This window comes from Falco peregrinus, chromosome 8 (assembly GCF_023634155.1).
Source record: "Falco peregrinus isolate bFalPer1 chromosome 8, bFalPer1.pri, whole genome shotgun sequence".
NCBI lineage: Eukaryota > Metazoa > Chordata > Aves > Falconiformes > Falconidae > Falco > Falco peregrinus.
In genome coordinates this window covers 21,695,706-21,714,775 of record NC_073728.1, presented here as the reverse complement: position 1 = coordinate 21,714,775, position 19,070 = coordinate 21,695,706, and the positions used below count along the sequence as shown (strand labels likewise).

Below are 19,070 nucleotides of genomic sequence, written 5' to 3'. Positions count from 1 at the left end.
AAAGGAATTAATTCACTGACTGATAGAAGCAGAGGAAAAAGAAAGACGAACTTTTTAGACACTAGCCACATTCTAGCAAGACTGTAATTATCCTCAGAATCATAATGAATGTGCATCTGTTATTTTATTTTTGTAATAAGTCACCAAATGCACGTGTGCTTTGCCCTCTAAAGTAATTTCCAGAAATATGCAATAACAAATAATCACACTATTTGCAAACATATTTGGTGAAAAGGAGCTGTGCTTTGAAAGGTATTGATTTCCTTGTTACTGTTATCAGTTTGATTAATGTTAAAATTCTATGCAGTGTATTTAATCATTACTCATGATTAGTGCAGTAATAATGCACTACACATATCTACACATTTACTATTAACAATTAGTATCATATTTCTTTTCTATTACAGGTATAATCATAAGTTAAAACTCATAAAAATTTTAAAGAAATATTTATTGGAGTAGACACTGGTTATAAATCTTTATAACTACAGTATTCAGGGAGTTAATAATGATTTCAGTGGGTTTATTTTTATGATAATGAAAGGCCATTTAGATTGCAGTTGTATTGCATCTTCTCTCAAGAGTTCCTTCAGGAGGTGCAAGTTTTTGCCACTGTTGGCCAAGAAAAAGTCCCAGGCAAGACATCAAATACTGCATTCTGTGCAGAGACACCTCATTTTACATATGAACAAACTGAAACATAGTCAGGTTAAATGACTGTGTGATACTAGGGTCACAAAAGTTACAGTAATGTTCTTTGAAGAAATAACAGGCAGGAAATGGAGAAGAAGGGAAAAAGAGGAGGAAGAAAGTGGTAAATAATGATGAATGCCTGGTGAATTGGTCTGTAAGTCTGTTCTGTAATAGTGTCAGTATTTATATGAAGCTAAATGTGATCGTAGGCACGTAGGGATACAAAGCAAAGGCCATGTTCAAGGGGTGGTTTTCAAGGTGCTGACTTTGATGATAACTTAAGAATCCTTGTTGAAAATTGACTGAAAATGAACTTGCTGTGTGAAGACCTGAGTGGATAAAGCCCTGAGAAATCTGACCTGAACTCATAGCTGACCCTGCTTTGAGCAGGAGGTTGGAGTAGGGACCTCCTGAGGTCCTTTCTAGCCTGCATTAGCCTGTGCTGTGGTAAAAGGTTCACTTCATCCATGCAAGTGTATAAGGGCAAATTCACACAGTGAACAGGATAATTCACTTACCCAGTCTGACCAAGACCATTGCTGGACTAATGTGTCCAGTGTTATAAGTAACCCTTCAAACATAGCATTGAAAGCGTACAAGCAGTATAAAACTAGGTTAAAAGACTGAAAAAGAAGCTAGTAGAACTGTTCAAAACCAAGTGAATTTTCCAGGAGAGGTGTAACTATTTTTAAAGAGAACTACGTTTGGGTTATTGAAATAGTGTCAATATTTTTATAGTATACCCAAAAGAAAGTTAGGGGCAACTTGAGCATAGCCCAGCTTATCTTTATGGGTATAAGCTATTTGAGACTGGCATTTTAATCAACATGGCAAATGAATGCGATCCAATGACTGAAAGTTGTATTTGTAAAAAAATAAAAGATATATCTATGGGAACAGGGGAAGCAGCTCGTGCTTTTGGAAGGGGAGCACTTATGTGTTCTGTACAAACCTTGCTTCAGTAGCTTGGGGCAACAAGGGAAAAGAACGTTTCTCCTCTTGAGAGAGTTTATGTCTGTGCTTTGGCATCCAGTACCACAGCCTTTGAAAACATTAGGAAAAAAGTAGTAGTAACAGCTTTCATCTTCCTACCTGGCTGACTAAAGTGATTTGGCTTTATGCAGTTTATTTTGGTTAAATTAGCCAAAATGTAACTTCTAGGTTTCTTCTTTCACAGTATAGATTATATCAGATTCCCTCTTATCAGACTGTTCACATATTAGAACAAGTGCTGGGTAAAGATGTTCTGAATTACAATAAGATAGGTTTATTGGGCAAGTTGATGATCCATGATCTGTTGCCAGCATGCAAACACGTCAGACTTTTACAGGCAGCATCTGCTTGAACTGTCTGGGGAAACAAAAAGAACAAAAAGCGTCTTACATTGGAACAAAAACAGAGATCTGACTTGTTGAAAGTGTAATTTTCTTTTCTGTTTACCCATTCTATGTGTTATTTAAAATAGAGTGCTCATGTCATGTCAACATGTATATAATCACCTCATAATTAACTACTGAGAGGCAATTCAGGAAGGAAGGAAGAATTGTGTTCCATATTGCACCCTGTATTTTTATTGCTGTAAATATATTTTACTTCTTGGCTGGTTTATTTTAAAATTTTGGTTTGGTGGTGGTTTTTTTATTTTATTTTATTTCCTTGTTTCTTGTATTGATATTCAAATCTTACAGAACCTATTACAACTTTTTAAAGATTCTACAGATGCACATAGTGTCCACCCAACTCAAACATACAGTAAATGCTCTTTGTGGGAGCTCCTTTTGAGGAAACTTTTAACTTCTTGGTCTGTTCAGCTGGGAGGTTCTGAGTAGAGCTGTGTGAGAACTCTGCACTGCAGAAAAAAGCAGGAAAGACATGACTGTATAGTCTTATTGTCATTAGATGCCAGAAAATTTCAGTCTTTCCAAAAAGTCACAAATGCATTTTTTCCCCAGATTTGTTGAGGAAATAGGTGCTTGCTTGTTGATACCACCTGACTTTATTTGGAACATAAATAGCTAATGTTTTGAAGGTAAAACAGGGCTATGATTCAGATTCTCATTCAGTGTTTAAATATTTATTATAGAAAAAGACAACTAAAAGTCATTTGTGTATCCTCAACACTTACTAACACTGCATTTTATACATTGTTTATGCTATGGTTCTGATTGATGCCTACTTGTTGAATCTTCCATTCAAAAAATTTATCCCTCTTGATTTTCACGTGTTCTATGATGCTTTAATATTTCAGCTTTGTAGGGTCTTTTTGTCTCTCAATGCATCACTAATTGCATTGTTACACATTACTTGCACTGTTAGCATTTCTTGCCTTAAATTTATTTTGACTACCTTCATCCTTTCCTAGATACCCTAGCTTATGTGAGTCAATATTTTCCAAGGGTATTTTCCACAGCTTGCCCAATTGTTTCAAGAGATGCATGAGTTTTAAGTTAGCATCTTACAGGCTTGTTGGGATATGGTCTTGATATCATTGTCATTTAGTTCTGCATTAGAAAGGTTTTATTTGAATTGCTGCCACAGGACATTTTTAATAATGAATAAATTCTTTGTGTTTAATACTGTGTTTATTAGTCTTCACTCCAGTTACAATCTACAGGGATTCCTAAGTCATACAATTTTTTTTTAAAGCAGACAAAAATTCAAGTGTGTTAGAATAAAGCTTATTGGATGGAATAGGATAGGGAACAAATAAATTCCATTCCACATGTAGTCTTCATGCTCAGAAGGCATATTACCTTAAATGATAATTCCTTTTTTAAAAAATGGTCCTCTTACACCTCTTGTACATTTCTTTATGCTTCAGCATTATGCAGTCTATTACTTCAGAATTTTTATAATGATCCTCCTAATGGTCCATTGGAAATATGCCACCATTAACTAATGTATTCCCTCTGTAAGTATTCATTTCTGAACCAGACTGGTAAGGCTAGCAGAATATCAGTTTTTACAATGCTATGAACCAGACTAAACTGAAAACAGTAAGCAGGGTTTGAGTCATAAAGTACAAATAAGGAGTAATCCTTGTTTCCTGTTGAAAATGCAGAGTTTAAGTGCTTGTTTTTATCAAGCGTAATGATTGAATTCCATGTTCAGTACCAGCCATATCAAGCATATGGTAATAAACTTCTTTTACAGGGTTACTGTTAGGTTTATTTGTATTTCTGTAGAGCCTCAACTAAGAATAGGCTCCCTGTGTGAAATAGAAGGATAAGAAGGTGTCTTCCTCTTCGAAAGTAAGAGCTAAATTGATCAGACAAAGAAATGAAGGTAAAGAAGCACAAGTGGCAAAACCACTTCTGTAGTTCTGTGAAGCAAGTCCGCCTTTTTCATGGGAGTAATATAGTGACAATGTCTTATTATTCATGGAAATAAGGGCCCCAAAAAGTATGTCTCAGCCAACTGGAAAATACAGGTACCCTTGTGTGTCCAGGACAATATGAAGCCTGTTGGCAGACTGACCATGGTATGACAACTTCTAGCTTTCCCAGAGTGGATCTGCTCCACTGGGCAGTGCCTTCAGACAGGTGGACTACTCAGGTCTCTTAAACTGGCTGATGTACAGTGGGAGTTTGAAACACAATTCAGGGCTTGCCCTTAGAATTTTATCTATGGGATTTTCACTTTTAGATTTTAACAGATTTTTTTACTTTCCAATACCGTTCTACAAATACATGGTGTTGAGTATTTAATATTCCAGCTACAGAAGTGCAGTGTCTAGACAACACCTTATGTATTTCACTCAGGCACAGAAATATTACTGTCCCATTTTTATTTCTTTAGCAACTGATATTCTCCTGCCTTGCAAATTCACAGAGCAATGGTTTTAATAGAAAAGCAAAATACTATATTGCAGTAAAGATGTGAACTGGTTATAAATAAAAATCTCTACTATTACTTCCTCTGTTTCAATTGCTGTTAATTTGCTAGTGCCTCTATAGATCTCTGAAACATTTGTGAATAAATGAGATGACAAAGCATAATTATAATTCAATTATGATAAATATTTGTTTTGAGGCTTGACCACTGGAATCCAAAGCTGTCCTGTTTTCACCTCCATCCAAAAATATTTCTGAAATAAAATACTTGTTTCTGTCTCAGTGAAGCCAGAAAGTGAAACTGGAAACCGAAGAGTAAATGACAGAAATAAATGATGCCTTGTCGAGTCCTGAAAAGGGCTAATGAAACCTTACAGCTGCCAAATCTGACTGAAACCAGTGGCCTGTGAATTGCAATGTTCAAGGGAAAAAGTCAAAGATAATCCAGATGTTCCCAAGCAGAACACTTTGCAATACTTCTTCATCCATTTTTTTTCTGTCTGTATGAAGTAAAAAAATTACATAACAGATTTGTTTTAATACTTTTTCTGAAGGTTATTATTTGACCTTCAAAACAATTTAATGTGCTTAGCACGTTATTTCTGTCTGTACTCATTACTTTAAAGGTGACTTTTAATTTATCAGATATATACCATTTTGAAACACAGGATTGTTCATGTGAAGGAGGTTTCTTAGGAGGTTTCTTTTGACAACCTCTTTATATTCTTCCTGAAGCTCGTTTCTTTTGGCAATGCATAAAGTGAATCTTGAAAATCAAAAGGAGATCTGTGCGTAATTCTGGAACTGACTACCTTTTACCATTTATTTTTTATTCATTATTATGCTGGCTGATGAAATATTCTAAGCTTGGAGACTTGTGAATAAATCTTGATTTAAGTGTGTTTTAAAGAGGTAGTTGACACTTTGTTTATTTGTGAATTTGTATTTTTTTTGCTGCTGAGCCCATATCTCATTGTTAATCTGCTAAGTCACCTACTTATGGCAGCAAAATAAATAAGTAGTCACTTAAATTCACGAGCAAAACAGGGAAAATGTGTATTTATGTGTTACAAGATATATAGCCATAGTTCTTTTCTGAGAAAGAGTGAAAACAGATATCCAATTTGTGTTTTACTAGATCAGACCCTGTTTTAAAAAAAAAAAGCTTAAAAAGTGGATTGGTATCCTTGACCCTTTCAAGTAATTAGGATCCTACAGTCTTTTACTTATAATTGTCTGTTTAAATTTCAACTCAATATAAATTTAGCATATGCTGTTGGATTCAGTAGCTGTGTACAACCTATGGAAAATAAAGAGCATCCATTCCAATAAAGAGGGAAATGTCAGATAACTGTGTAATTAAAAGATAGTAAAATACATAAACAAGAAGAATATTTTTGTTTCAGCAGTGAGGCAGTAATGTCTTGTGTTCTGCTTCGTCTTAACCGATTCTTTTCCCTTGGTAGGTTTTGATCTTGGTTGTTTAAAGCAGCATATCCTTGTTAGAATTCACTCACTTACATGTTACTTGAATAGATACATGCCCTTGATATTCCAGAAGATAAGAAATTGAAGTTGTATGTTAACAGTTTTGAACTAGACATTTTCACAAGGAAAACAGTCCTTTCAGAGAAAAAGCAGGGGGAGTGAAAAAGGAGAAACTGTTTAGAAGTGAATCAGTTGCTGGTGAGAAGGTGCCTGGAGAGTGAATTTGGGAGGAGCACGCTCCCTCTCCCATGCTCCCTCTCCCCCCTTCCCCTCGAATCTTTTCCTAGGGTGTATTATACCCTTCATTCTCACCAAATAAGGGTAATTTTGCTGATGCCCCCTACTTGTATAGGTAGAATACTATGATCTGGCATTAGTCTGTTCCCTTGCCTGAGAAAGGTTTATTTTCTAGTTACTGAGCCCTAAGAAGCTGAAGATAATGTGAGGAGCTACTGCCTTTTCCAGCAGTCTCATATGCTGTGATTTGGTACATACAGTCTCAATATATGGTTCATGCCTTGTAGGCGGGATGGGCACAGGTATGCCTTGCTTATATATCTGGTTAAGAAGACCTAAGGGACATTGGTGCCCAGTATGGTCAAGACTTGCACAATTCCAGGTGTTTTGAGGGAAGGATGTTCAATTGCCTTTGGAGTCCCCTAGATCAACTCATTGGGCAGCCCGTTCCGTTAGACCTGGAGTTGTTTTGCTTAGATGCTGTGTTTCTGATATTGTTTCCAGTTTTGTTGTAGATCCTGTATTCTTTCTGATCTTCTGGTCTTTTGAGGCAATGTGCTGCTGTGGTTCTCAACCATGGAGGCTTCATGCAGCAGCATTCAGATTGATGACAGCTTTCCACTGACCTAAAAAGCAACTTCAGAAGCCTGCCTCCATATACCTTGAGGATTTTGTGCTGATTCTCCACTCCTGCAGGCACCTAAACTCTTCAGTTTCTATCTTAAAATTTTACAGAGCTGAGTACAGTACCCTGCTTCCTGCTGAGTTGACTTTGGTGAAATATGTTACTGAAGTCAGTCAGAGTTGAGTAGCCTTTAGTAGGAGACAGATGAATGGGTTAGTGTTTAGGATTGGAATTTTTCATTCAGATCAGTGGAAACCTCTTAACTGATTTGAATGGGCCACAAACTGAGTGTCAGAGCCCTGTCAAGAATTGCCTGGTTATTTTTTGAGGATTACCCAAGGTGGGGATGCTCTGGAGTGGCAGGCCTTTAAACTTGTATGAGAATTTATCAGGTATTAATTAATGTCAATTTTTCATGTATTTTAATATAAACCATTTGGTTTATGTAACCTTTTTAAGGGAAATCTCATTATTATGCATTGACTTTGTGCTTTTTCTGTGGCAGTTACACTTTATTTTTTGAAATATGTGTGAATGGTTAAATTTTGTGTATGACCTTTCTATGTATAAACCTAGACAACTGTCAGCAGAACTATTGTTTCTGCACTATGCTGGAAAATTAATTCACAGCATGTGTGTATGGGGCTGTGATTGCCAGAGCCTGTTCATGGTGACAGGTGTTGGATGTTCATCTGTTAATTTCTCACTAGAAACAATGTGGTAGGCTGATGATGCAATTTGGTCATTGGAGGCCCTGTCTTGATATCTGTTTATAGAATGCATGGCTATGTTTACTGAAGTAGTTTAAAAAATAGTAGATGCATTTGCCATTTAAAAAAAAATAATCATAGCAGTATTTTAAGATGAAAATATTTGTTTTCTTGTTGCCAGAAAATATCTATTATCTGTGATCTGTAATTAGGCTCACAGCTTAACATAAAGGATGAATGGTGCTCGCTGAGCTGCATCATTGGCCTTATTGTGGTAAAATGACCGATTTTGTTTTGCCAGCTGTGACTTTGGAGGCAGTCTGAATGACAGGGAACACATAAGGCTGGACAGATTAAAATATTTCCAGCACATAACTGTGTGTGTATCATTCAGAATTCAGCAGCAGTTCTTGCTTGATAAGCTTGCTAATGTCTTCATGTTCTGAGGAACATTGTGTTCCTGTATGTTGGTGTCTTGTACAGGCTCAATCCTGCAGTCCTCACTGAAGTAAAACTCCCAGTAAAAACCAGCATCAGTATGACCACACAAAGCACTGAATACAAGGGTAGAAAAACTCCTTGCAAGAGCAATGCATCTGCCTAAGGAAATAGAGCGTGTAGTTCTGTGACTAATTATGAATTATAGAAAGAACTAAAGGAGGAAAGACACAAGTTGGGAAATAAATGGTTGATTACTCATCTTGCATCAAAAGAGGACATTTTCAAAAGGCAAGCCCAATTATACCCACTTTTTGCAATAATATTCATATCTACTCAAAATTTCCATCACTTACAGTAGAAAATAAGACTATATTGTCCTTCAGCTTCTTACATATGCGGCAGGGATGATTGAAAGGTTGCATGCAGAGCATTCCAGTTTTATATGAAAAGGGTAGAATAAGTTCTGTCAGCAAGTTAACAAGAGGTAGCTTTTTAGTTTTTCTGTGAATGTGTTCAGAGTACAGCAGAAACAGCCCAGTGTTGATGAAATCCAGTGATGTTGGCAGATGCAAGTCCACAAAAGCCATAGAACTCCATGTGTTGCATTTAGTGTGCTGACAAAAAAGCTTAAAGTGAGCTACCCTTGCACATCTGGCTTTTTGTGTTACCCTAGAACTTGAGGTTGAGTCCTTACTGCAGAAAGCTACCTCTGGAGGTGCCATGGAAAAGTGTTTTCTGCTGTCACCATGAAAGAGTTTGTGATGTTTTAGCCAAAGCAAAGGTAGGAAGCTGACCCTCTTATGCCCCTTTCTGGAAATTGTTTATGGACATGATGCCAGAAAGTAGTGAGCCGATTTCGTACTTTGTAGTTATGTAACATATTTCTTCAAGCACTTTACAGGTGTTAATGAATTAAGGTTGTGGTCATGTTTATCAGCTCAGTTTTGTAGATGGGGTACCTGAAGCATTGATTTAGTGACATAAGTACAGAGGACCACTAATTCTATGTTTTTACTACAAAGGCACTAAGAATAACAGTATCTTCTGTCAACAAATATGAAAGTATCAAGCTCAAGAAAACATCTATGGAGTTACAGATTCCATGGTTGTGTTGATTTGGTACATGGCATGCTCAGCCACCTCTTAAGAGAGTAGCTGTTGGTGAGGTCTTGGTAGCTTAGTAATTTGTTGGACAAAACATTTTCTGTGTGGTTAAAAACATGACTGTATCCACCAATCACTAACCCACAAATAACTAAGTGTATTTCCTGAATGACATCTGCTCTGCTGGTCTGTTCTTCTGTGATGAAATTCCACCTGTTTCTATCATAACATCTGCAACTAATTTAAGTGTCTGTGTCTTTTTGAAAAAAAGATCCTTGTGAGAGTATTAAATAGAGCCTCCAAACCATATGCGTTTTGTAAGCTCCATTGTTGCCACCATAGAAAGACTTTAAAAACTGTGAACAGAAAAGATGAAACTACATATTTCATTAATAGTAACTGTGCTTTTGAAAAAGCAAATTACTTTGCAGTGGAATTCAAAATTTCACAGCAAATATTCAGTAGACAGTGCTGGTGTAATTTTAAAAAGAAATATTTTACTTCGCAGTACAGTAAGTTGGTTTTATCAGAATCCAAATTGTCAGATAGAGTGCCATTCCTGCAAAATAAAGACTAAAAACCTATACTAACCCCAGCTGGCTATCCCATAAAGTTTGCAGAGTTCATGCATGTGGGATGTGTGGACTGATAACTATTTTCATTATAGAGAAAGAGGTTTTTTAGATTTACCTTTCTTTGATGCTGGGATTTTTTGTGGGAGTATCTCTAAAAATACTTCTCTGTGGTTTTTTATGCTTGTAAAAAATCAGATTCTATGATGTACATGAACATACAAGCCTGGTAAATGAAAGACAACCCTGAAACATTATTTTCATTTATAACTGTTCATATTTTTTTCTAATGATAAATTTGATAAGTAATGCACATCTCAAACATTCTGGATTTCTTCACTTCATGAAGAAAATTTTGTTCCCTGAGTCTTCTATAATAAAAAACTAATAACGTAATCATCCTAGAAAACATGTCAGCCTGCAGTGAAATTAGATGACTGCATTTGCTTTCAGTAAATACAGATGAACAAAAATGGTCCATCTATTACAAAGCCACATTGTAAATTGGGGTTTTTTAAACCATTTTGTTTGGTTTTTCTTATTAGGTAATTGTTAAATGGAACTACTCTTTGAATGAACATGGATGAAAAATTCAAGAGTACTAAACAGATCAGCACTAATTTATGTTGTTTATGCTGTTTACCTTTTTGTTTTGTGAGACGTTTCCAAGCCTTGTCATGCTGTGAAATGTGGCTCCAATACAAACAAGATGATTCATGTTACAATCCAGAATATTAGTGTTTCTGTTGTAGAGTGAGTCTTACTGTTTGGGTTTTTTTCCTGCCAGTTCAGTAATATTTGACCCTTTGCACTGAGCCCTCAAATTCAGCAAAAGACAAGCCATCAAGGTTTCATAAAGCACAGGTTTAATCTTAAAAAGTTAAATAGACTTCAATACCTGTATTAAGTTGCAGAAGAAACCTCTGGGAGACAACAGTATAATATAGTGTGTGATTCGTGAACACTTCCTGCTATAGGTTGGTCCACTTAAAATCTGGTCCACTTAATATGACCTATGGGCCTTGCTCTGTATGCTTGTATAATTTAACTGCAACAGGAACAAATAGAGAGGAAACTTACTATATGCCAACTAACATGGAACCCGTAAGAGTTTAAAAGATTAATCTTATGGAAGGTCTTCTTACTATGTAATGTAAAAATATTGTCCACTAATTGTCACTTTTAAAATAACATCTGTTTTTTACAGTTTTAGAGTTTACAGTGTCATCCAAACTGAATACAGATTGAAATTTGGACTGGAAAATCTGCAGATTGTCAACATCTTGATAGTTCTTATGATGAAGATATCTATACTTTCAGAAGTTTTGGTCAGAATCAGTGATCTGGGGTAAAGGGCTAAAGTGGTGTGAAGGCTAGGTTAATATTCCAGTTTCAGCTGATCCTTCCTGAGTCAGGCTGAATTGAAAAGGAAATGTGAAGCACACTGTGAGCTATACTGTCTACCAACTTCAAAGGTATTGACATAAAAGGAGAAAGACATGAAAAGAGAATTGTCAGTGAATAAGCAGCAGACAGAAAAACCCAACAGGCATCTGGAGCGGACACACAGACAGTTTGAGCATTACTGTCTTGATGATCATTTTCTCCCTAGTGGAACCAGTATCATCTTTGTTGACTATCTGTGAGATAATTCCCAGAAACATTAACATTTTAACCCCCAAAACTTTGTATTTTTTCAGGAATCCTCCTCCTACTTTGCTGCATCCTGAGGAGTGGTGCAGAGGATTCAACCATTTCATTTCACAGTGAGTTTTATTTTCTTTTAAAAACAGCTTGTCCAGCAAGGCCTACGTGTGTCAATCTGAGAACAGAATTTGTTCATGGAGTCGTTACTTTTGCAGGTTTTTAACTTCAGTTTTCTTTTCATAGACTCTAGACCATGCTTCGCTTTTTGAAAGCTATATAATACAGTTTGATTTTTTTAATGTAATTTGCTTCACAGCTTCTCTGAACTCCTTAGTTGATTTGCTTCTTGGCTTTGATGGACCTGGGACAGATTTATAAATATACCTGATTTCCTTGATGGTTTTGCAGTGAAATCTTGTGTCAAGGAGAAAAAAGGGCTAGTGAAAATGTGCTGGTCAACTTAAAATAAGAATTTGAAAGACAAGAGAGAAAATAATTGCCTTTTTTTACTTCACTAATATTTAGTAGGTTGGATACCCAATATATGTAGTTGAGCACCAGTTGTACCAAGAGTATGTTACCTAGATGGTGGCAACTTTCTGGATGCAGCTGTCACTGAACTAAAATATGCTTTTGCTTTACTTTTTTCTTTTTATGGTGAAACTAAGAAATCATGATTTAGTAGTTGCTAGCATTATGTTAAAAAGTCTTAACAGCAACTTCTATGAGTGATTTTTAGGATTCTTCAGGTATTTCATTGTGACCTATCACAGCCTAAACTGTGTAACATGGGGAACAATATTATCAAACCCTTGAGAAGTTTATATCCATCAAATAACCAAATACTTTGAACACCACTCCTCAGTACTGACTTCTCAAGATAGGTTTGAAAATACGCACGCCTGCATTTTGCATCTGTTCTGTTCCTTAATGTATCTAGTTCCTTGTGGAGGCGTACAACGTCTATATGTGAAACCTTTTTCAGTCAGTTGTGTGGTAATGTCTTCCCGTTTTAGGAGAAGTTAAAAATAGAAAGGCTGATGCAAATTTTATTAATAATCCATGAAAAATATTCTTATTTACTATGCTCTTCTTTCATCAGGCAGGGAGGTGAGGTACACCGTAATGGTTGGTCTATAGAGGAAGGCCATTACTGTCATTACTGCAACATGACTCCGAATCCCTTCCAGTGAAAGTAGAAGTACATTCCTCTAGTGCAGATAGACCCAAGTTGTGTTTCTCCGTAATAGATATCCTTGTTTACACAGAAGTGTGCATTGTGATCTATGGCAGAATCAGTGTTTGATTACAGAAGTCACTGGGTGGTGGATGAATTCCATTCTGTTACAGGAAAACTTGGTTTTTTACAGTATTTATGGACTGTAGCCTGTATTCTGGGGGACTCAAGCACTGGTAGGTTATATTCCACTTGTGCTTTAGACAATCAGTGCACCTGGTAAATAAGTTTACATTCTTTTCTCAAAACATTGTGCATTGACCTTCAGCATTGTTATACAGGTTTTTCTTTCTTGGTATCTTCCTTTTTAGAAGTCCCTCCTGAGCTGAGCTTTAGAACAATACAAAAACTTAAGTTTAACATTTCTTAACACTTGTTCAGTCCTTTAGTTCAGCATGCACTGTTCATAAAAAGTCAGATGTTAGTACTTTATGGCTATACTTGTTTTTAATCGTGTCCTTTGGCTTTTTGATATTTTCAAATTGCATCTTTTTAATCACATTGATTTTTAATTACTTTTGCTTAATTAATTCCTCTCACCAGCAATATCTGCAGGTTCTCAAGCCTTACTTTTCATTTTTGCAGTAATACGCACAATGAAGTAAGAAAGTATCCTCATATGCCATCTCTTAACATGGAGAAATGCAATAATTATAATAAATATGCTGGTTTTATATCTACCTTTAAGAGAACACTGAAATGGAATTCTCTGACATTGCTTCATTCTTGGGCATGTGTTAGTAGAGTTTTTATGATGCAAAGGTTACAATAGTTTTTATGGAGGCTTGGACTTACATTAGTGGATTTTCTAGAAAAAAATAAATAATGAAACATTGGCTCATACAACTGCAAACCTTTTAGCCATTACTGATAATTGGCTCATTTATATGCATTAGTTATGCATTTGTTGATGCCTACCTTGTGACAGCTTAGTTATGATAAATTAAAAGCAGTGATTGTATAAATTCCATACTGCCTTTTATCCATATGTTAGGACCTTGCCTGATGTTTCTGTCACCCTTGTGATGAGTGGTTAGCTTTCGAATAATTTCATTATCTGTCTCCTTCCTGATGGCTAACATCATTTGCATGACAAGCTTATCTGGTTCAAGTTGTGGCCAGACCTGTGTACTGACAAAAGCCGAGCATGCAGCTTTGACTAAGCGTACTTTTGACTTCAGTTCTGTTGGCATAAATAAAATTATTGTGTAAAGATCGCCAGATCTGGCCATTGTAGTTTTTTTCACCCCACATTCTCATCCCTTGAAATGCCACTGTCTCAAGAGGCATTTTTTTATAAGTGTTCTCTCACATATTATAGTGATTTACAATGTGCCTGAGCTGGAAGTTTTAATGTACTTTTGTAGGTAACTCTTTAAAATGTTAAAGTAGTAAACATACATTTTTCAGAAATTAGGTCTGTGTTGTTAACTATGATTCTGCTGCCCCAAGAGGTATGATTTTGTAGCATATTTTAAAGTCAGATGCATTATTTACAAAATCTGAATGGAGAGAGGGTCAAGATAATTCTTAGCTTGGTGAATTTATGTTTCTATTCCCAGCATTGTTGACCTTGACTTGAAATGAAGGCTGCAATGTGTTGTCCTCATGAGGATTTTTTAGTGAGATAGCTAATCTGAGTTAGATATTTTGTTTTAAAAAAATACAGACAAGACACGATTTCTGCCAAGTCTTCTCTGGCAGCAGCCTAATTTTGTATTTGGTATCTAATGAGATACAGCACATACATACTTTTGAAAGTCAGTAAAATTCAGTGTATGCCTGTTTATCTGTACTACTGTAATTGTCCATGAAGAACTATGCCACTCTGTTCATAATGTAAGAAAGAATTAATTATGTTTTGTTTATATACATATTAATAGAGTTTACCATTCCTATAGGGCCATGTAAACAACTACCTCAGTTGTTGGAGGATTGGCTCCTAAAAATAATACACGTTACCTACGTTTATTTCTATGTTGAAATAAACTACCAGTTTTGAAGATTTCACTCTATATATTGCCCATTAATGTTTATGAAGCTTTTCTTTTTCTCTCCACTCTCTTAAGATAACAATTTGTGTCCACCACCATTTTAGACATACAGTGGTTCAGAATTTGTTATAATACAGGCTATATGTTAAAAGGAATAAAAAAACCCTATTCACTAAAATTATCTCACATGCTGCAAATAATTTTCTTGGCACTTTAAACCTTGACTGGTCTCTAGGGGTAGATAGAACAGTTAATATGTTCTTGAAGCAGAAGGATACAATAACCTTTATTTACATTACATCACAAAATGTAATTTTAATTAAAATGAGCAATGGTATCTCCAGGGACAGACTTTCTCCTTTAAATTTATTTAACCAATGATGAGCTATTATGGTTCTTTGAATTAAATAGTCATTCTTGAACTGGAGGGAATTAAAGAATTAAGAAATTCAGGAAGTACTCAAGTCAGAATGTGAAGTTAAAGGATGTATGGTCATATTTATCATCAGAATGTAACTTTTATTTTGGCAATGACATTGCAAACACAATATGAACACAACTTTTAGTCTTGTTAACTCATTTTTTGTACTCAGTTTAAGCACAGCTTCACAAGCTTGAATTTCATATTGATAATTCTACATTCAGAGTTATTCAATTAATAGATCACCTAGTTTATATGGGGTTTAAGTTGTCCATTTCGATTTATTTTCTCTGAATGCTTTTTTTCACAATCTAAGCAATTGTTTAGTGACATTCTGTTCATATTACATAAAGAACATTTTACTGTTTCTTTCACTGAGAACATGATATGCATTTGACATAACTCATTAATTTCACAGTATCTAAGAAGAAAAAGAGGTTTGCAAATGTCAGAAAGGTATACAGATTGTGATGTGTAAGGTTACCACCAAATCTGTAAGTTTTCACATTTTAATCATTGATGTAGACTCTGAGAATCTCTCTACAGATGAACTTGAAATACTAAATTGTAGTACCTGACAAAAGATCTCCACCACTTCTGAGTATTGCATGAGATGTTTTTATACGGTTGAGTTGGCTTATGCAATGGATACAATTATCTTCAGCTTTCTAATGAGCAGCGGTAGTAAAAAAAATGCAATTTTAGGTAGACTTGAGAAACTCCCATGCAGGTTTGAAGTCCTGACCCTGTAAACAATTGTGCTAGATTTTACAAATGTCATAGTATCAAGATCTCATTCTTCCCCCAGTTCCCCTGGTTTGTGGGTTTATTGGCCTTCTGTTCTCAATTGTAAACATGAGTAAGTGTAGTGCAGTGAGAAAGATATGGATCCATGGTAGAGTGACAAGTCTATTTGGGAAGCATTAGTAGTTCTAGGAATACTGTGCTCAACAGAAGATTAAAGTATCAGACAGAGCATATGAAGTAAATGTCTGATGAGACAAAGTTTCCTTGCTCCCTTCTTCAAGTTCCTGGTGTCATTAAGTGCCAGTATTTCAGTTTCTCAAGTAGTCTCTGCCTATTGCTTTTTCACAGGGATGCTTTATAAGCTTATTTCAAAGTTTAGATGCTTCTGGAGCTCTAACATTATGAACCATTTATTGGAAAGAAAGCCTTTTGTAATAGCTAATGTTTGCCGTTTCTCTGCTTTACTTGAAAAGAAATGTAAGGGCAGGATGTTACCACCTGTTACTACACCGTTTTCACTTCCATAATATTTGGTAAAAGTAAAGACAGAGTGTAGCAGAAGACTGAGACAGTAAGATGGAAGTGGTAGACATGAACACTAAGATGCTAGGTGGGAAGGAGGGAAGGAAGTAAGGAAGATGGCAGGAGTGAAGTGCAATATGTCTGTGCTGATCTTGTAGTAGTCTGGTTTTAGGAGTGGAGTTATTCCTTACAGTTAAATCATTCTCATTCTCCAGAGAAAGGATGTGTTCTAGATGATCCAGGTTTGTTTGGAATGCATTTTTGATGATATGAAAGGCAGAAGTATAGAAATAGGAAAACAGTAAAAATTGGAGTTGCAAAAAATATAAACCAATTAATAAGCCAGCATTTCTGCCTGATAATAGTACCTTCCCATTGGACTGATGAAGCAACAGTAGAATAGTAATGCCTTATTCCTGCCAGTAGATTTTTGAGTCATCTGTACTTGTCGAATAGAGACAAGAGTTCCACTTGTTCTTTTAAAACTGAAGAAAGTGAGATGGAAGGGCACCTTGCTCAAAGTCATCCAATAATCAACAGCAGAGCTGGTAATGAAGCAGTCCAGCATAGTTTTAGATTAAGGGAAGCCCCAGGAAGCAGCCATGTGCCTGCTGTCCTATTGTGGGCTGTGGGGCGCAGGTCAGGTCTGGCACACGGTAATAGGAAGAATGATGTTATAGCCTGTGGACTCCCAACCAGATGAACTAACTTTATCTCATCTGCCCAGGTGTTTGTGCATTAGTTCAGACGAAGACATCAGAGCATGGCTGGATTTGGGGCTTCACAGCAGAGGGCATCAGGCAGTCAGCTTAACAGTCTATAAGCAGGAAACTTTTCCCAGCTGTTTTGTGATTATGGTACAGTGCATCTACAGTTGCCTTTTTAGTGGCTGTCCATATGTACTGGAAGATAGGAAAGAATGCACTAAACACCAAAGGAGAGAAAAATATCTCTGTCCTTAGCTGTCTTTTCAGCTACCTAAGGTGTATAAGAAATAAACTGTCAGCATCACACTGTGCTTTCCTGATCTACATTCTCTGTGCTCCAACCACCTCAAATCAGCTGCAAGCTGCAGTGTCAAAGGGATAGATACCTAAAGGAGAATGTTTGGTACAATGCAAAACATATGGTTTCTAATAAAAAACTTGAGTTGTGAACAGTTCTGAAGGCTTTTTGTGTATCTGGGTCTTCAAGGACAGGCCAAAGAAGTATAGCAGTCCCATTCCTGGTAAAAAGCTAGAAGCCCTCCAGTTTCATCATGCAATAAATAAATGTATTTGAGGTTTTGAGATGCTCCCTAGAATTGTTCTGACTGAATTTCTGTTGTTTCTGGTAAAATTCTAAGGGCTTCAACATGAGCAGTTTGACCCATTCTAAGAACCGTAAGGGGTACTACTCCATAGAGTTTCCATTTTTTGTTCTCTAAACCATGTGTAGGAGCCAGAATAAATTGTTGTGTCTACTCAGCCCAAAGGAGCTTGAGAAACCTCTTGTAATGTTTAAGCTTTAGAAGAGATAAAGCTATTTACAACACCTAATTTTACAATTTCAGTGAGTGAACCTTTTATGTTTCAGATGTGAGCTCTAAATTACACTATATGGTACTTGATGTTAAAAATTAAACTGAAAGAAGATTTATTTAAAAAAAACAACAGGTGCTAGTGACATTTCAGTGTCAAGAGTATTTCTCTCATTGTCAGGGAATATTAGTAATTTACAGCATTTGCTACCAAAAGGCAGATCAATAAAGATATAAAAGCATTCTCACCATCAGAATTTATATTATGCATGTGATGATTGAGTACTTTGTCATAAATTCAGTCTTTCATCCTGATACGTAATTATAGCAAAAGGAACAGTAAAATCCTTGTTATTTATCATGGGATGCTGGCTGAAGACAGGAGACCTATTTAACCTACATATATATATCCCTAGTGCTCAGCGTTCGCTTTTTCCAAAGGGGCAACTATATGTAGTTCTGAAGATAAGGTTATTTGTATCCTGTATGTCCTGTTGAATTAGGTTTGAAAACAGAAATGCTGTTGGCAAAGCTGTCACAGTTTTTTAGTTCATTTTTGCCAACGAGTGACCTGTGGCAGTGGAAGATGAGCCAGCTTGGGAATGGGAAGCAGGGAAGCTTCAGGGAAGCAGGCATATCCCTGCATCATTATTACAAACATAATTCATGAAACATCTTTTTCTTCTCCACCTTTCTGCTGCTTGTGACTGACCAGTGTCTGCCACAGCTACATGTGGTACAGAGGTGGGAGGAACAGTCAGAGTGATGGATAGGAACAAAGCATTTTAACCAGTTAAAAACAATCTCAGAGATTGTTATTTTTTCTTTCTTCACTGGAAAGTTTCTGACCTAATGTACCTGGCCTAGATGGTCTTGCTTGGAGGTGGCTGTTCTTCCATTTCTCTAAGTAAGGGGGTCAACCCAGTTGGGGTCATGCTCTTGATTTCATTAATCTTCCACTGTGAAACAACCTTCTGGTGGTATAGCTGGGAAACTATGTGGAACACAAAATAAAGAACTCAGAACCTAGAGACCTCCTTCTCCTTACTTAGGAAGAGGATCAAGAGAGTATGGCCTTACTCTTTCTCCTCTCCCTCTGGGAAATCTCCATTCTAGATCCCCGGCTGAGCCATCTCTACCTTCAGGGGCAACCTGTAACTGTTTTTTCTGGGACTGGGAGGAGAGGTTCTCAGAACCTTAGAATGACCTAAAGTCCTATTTGAGACCCTGAAAAGCTCTTCTATCCCACTAGTAAAGTCCTCACTGCTAGGTAGCAGGTC

General features: G+C 36.4%; 1 protein-coding gene across 11 annotated transcripts in view; it reads left to right on the top strand.

Annotated features, from left to right (window-relative positions):
* The window catches only part of MYO3B (myosin IIIB), a 207,619-nt gene that overhangs the window by 61,376 nt on the left and 127,173 nt on the right, over positions 1-19,070 (top strand). For all 11 annotated transcript variants that reach the window (XR_003554319.2, XR_008748564.1, XR_008748563.1 and 8 more), the window contains one exon: positions 11,404-11,469. Coding sequence is in view for 7 of the 11 variants with exons in the window: in XM_027786370.2 (XP_027642171.2) it covers positions 11,404-11,469 (66 nt within the window). In the remaining 4 variants the exon portion in view is untranslated. The remainder of the gene's footprint in view (positions 1-11,403; positions 11,470-19,070) is intronic.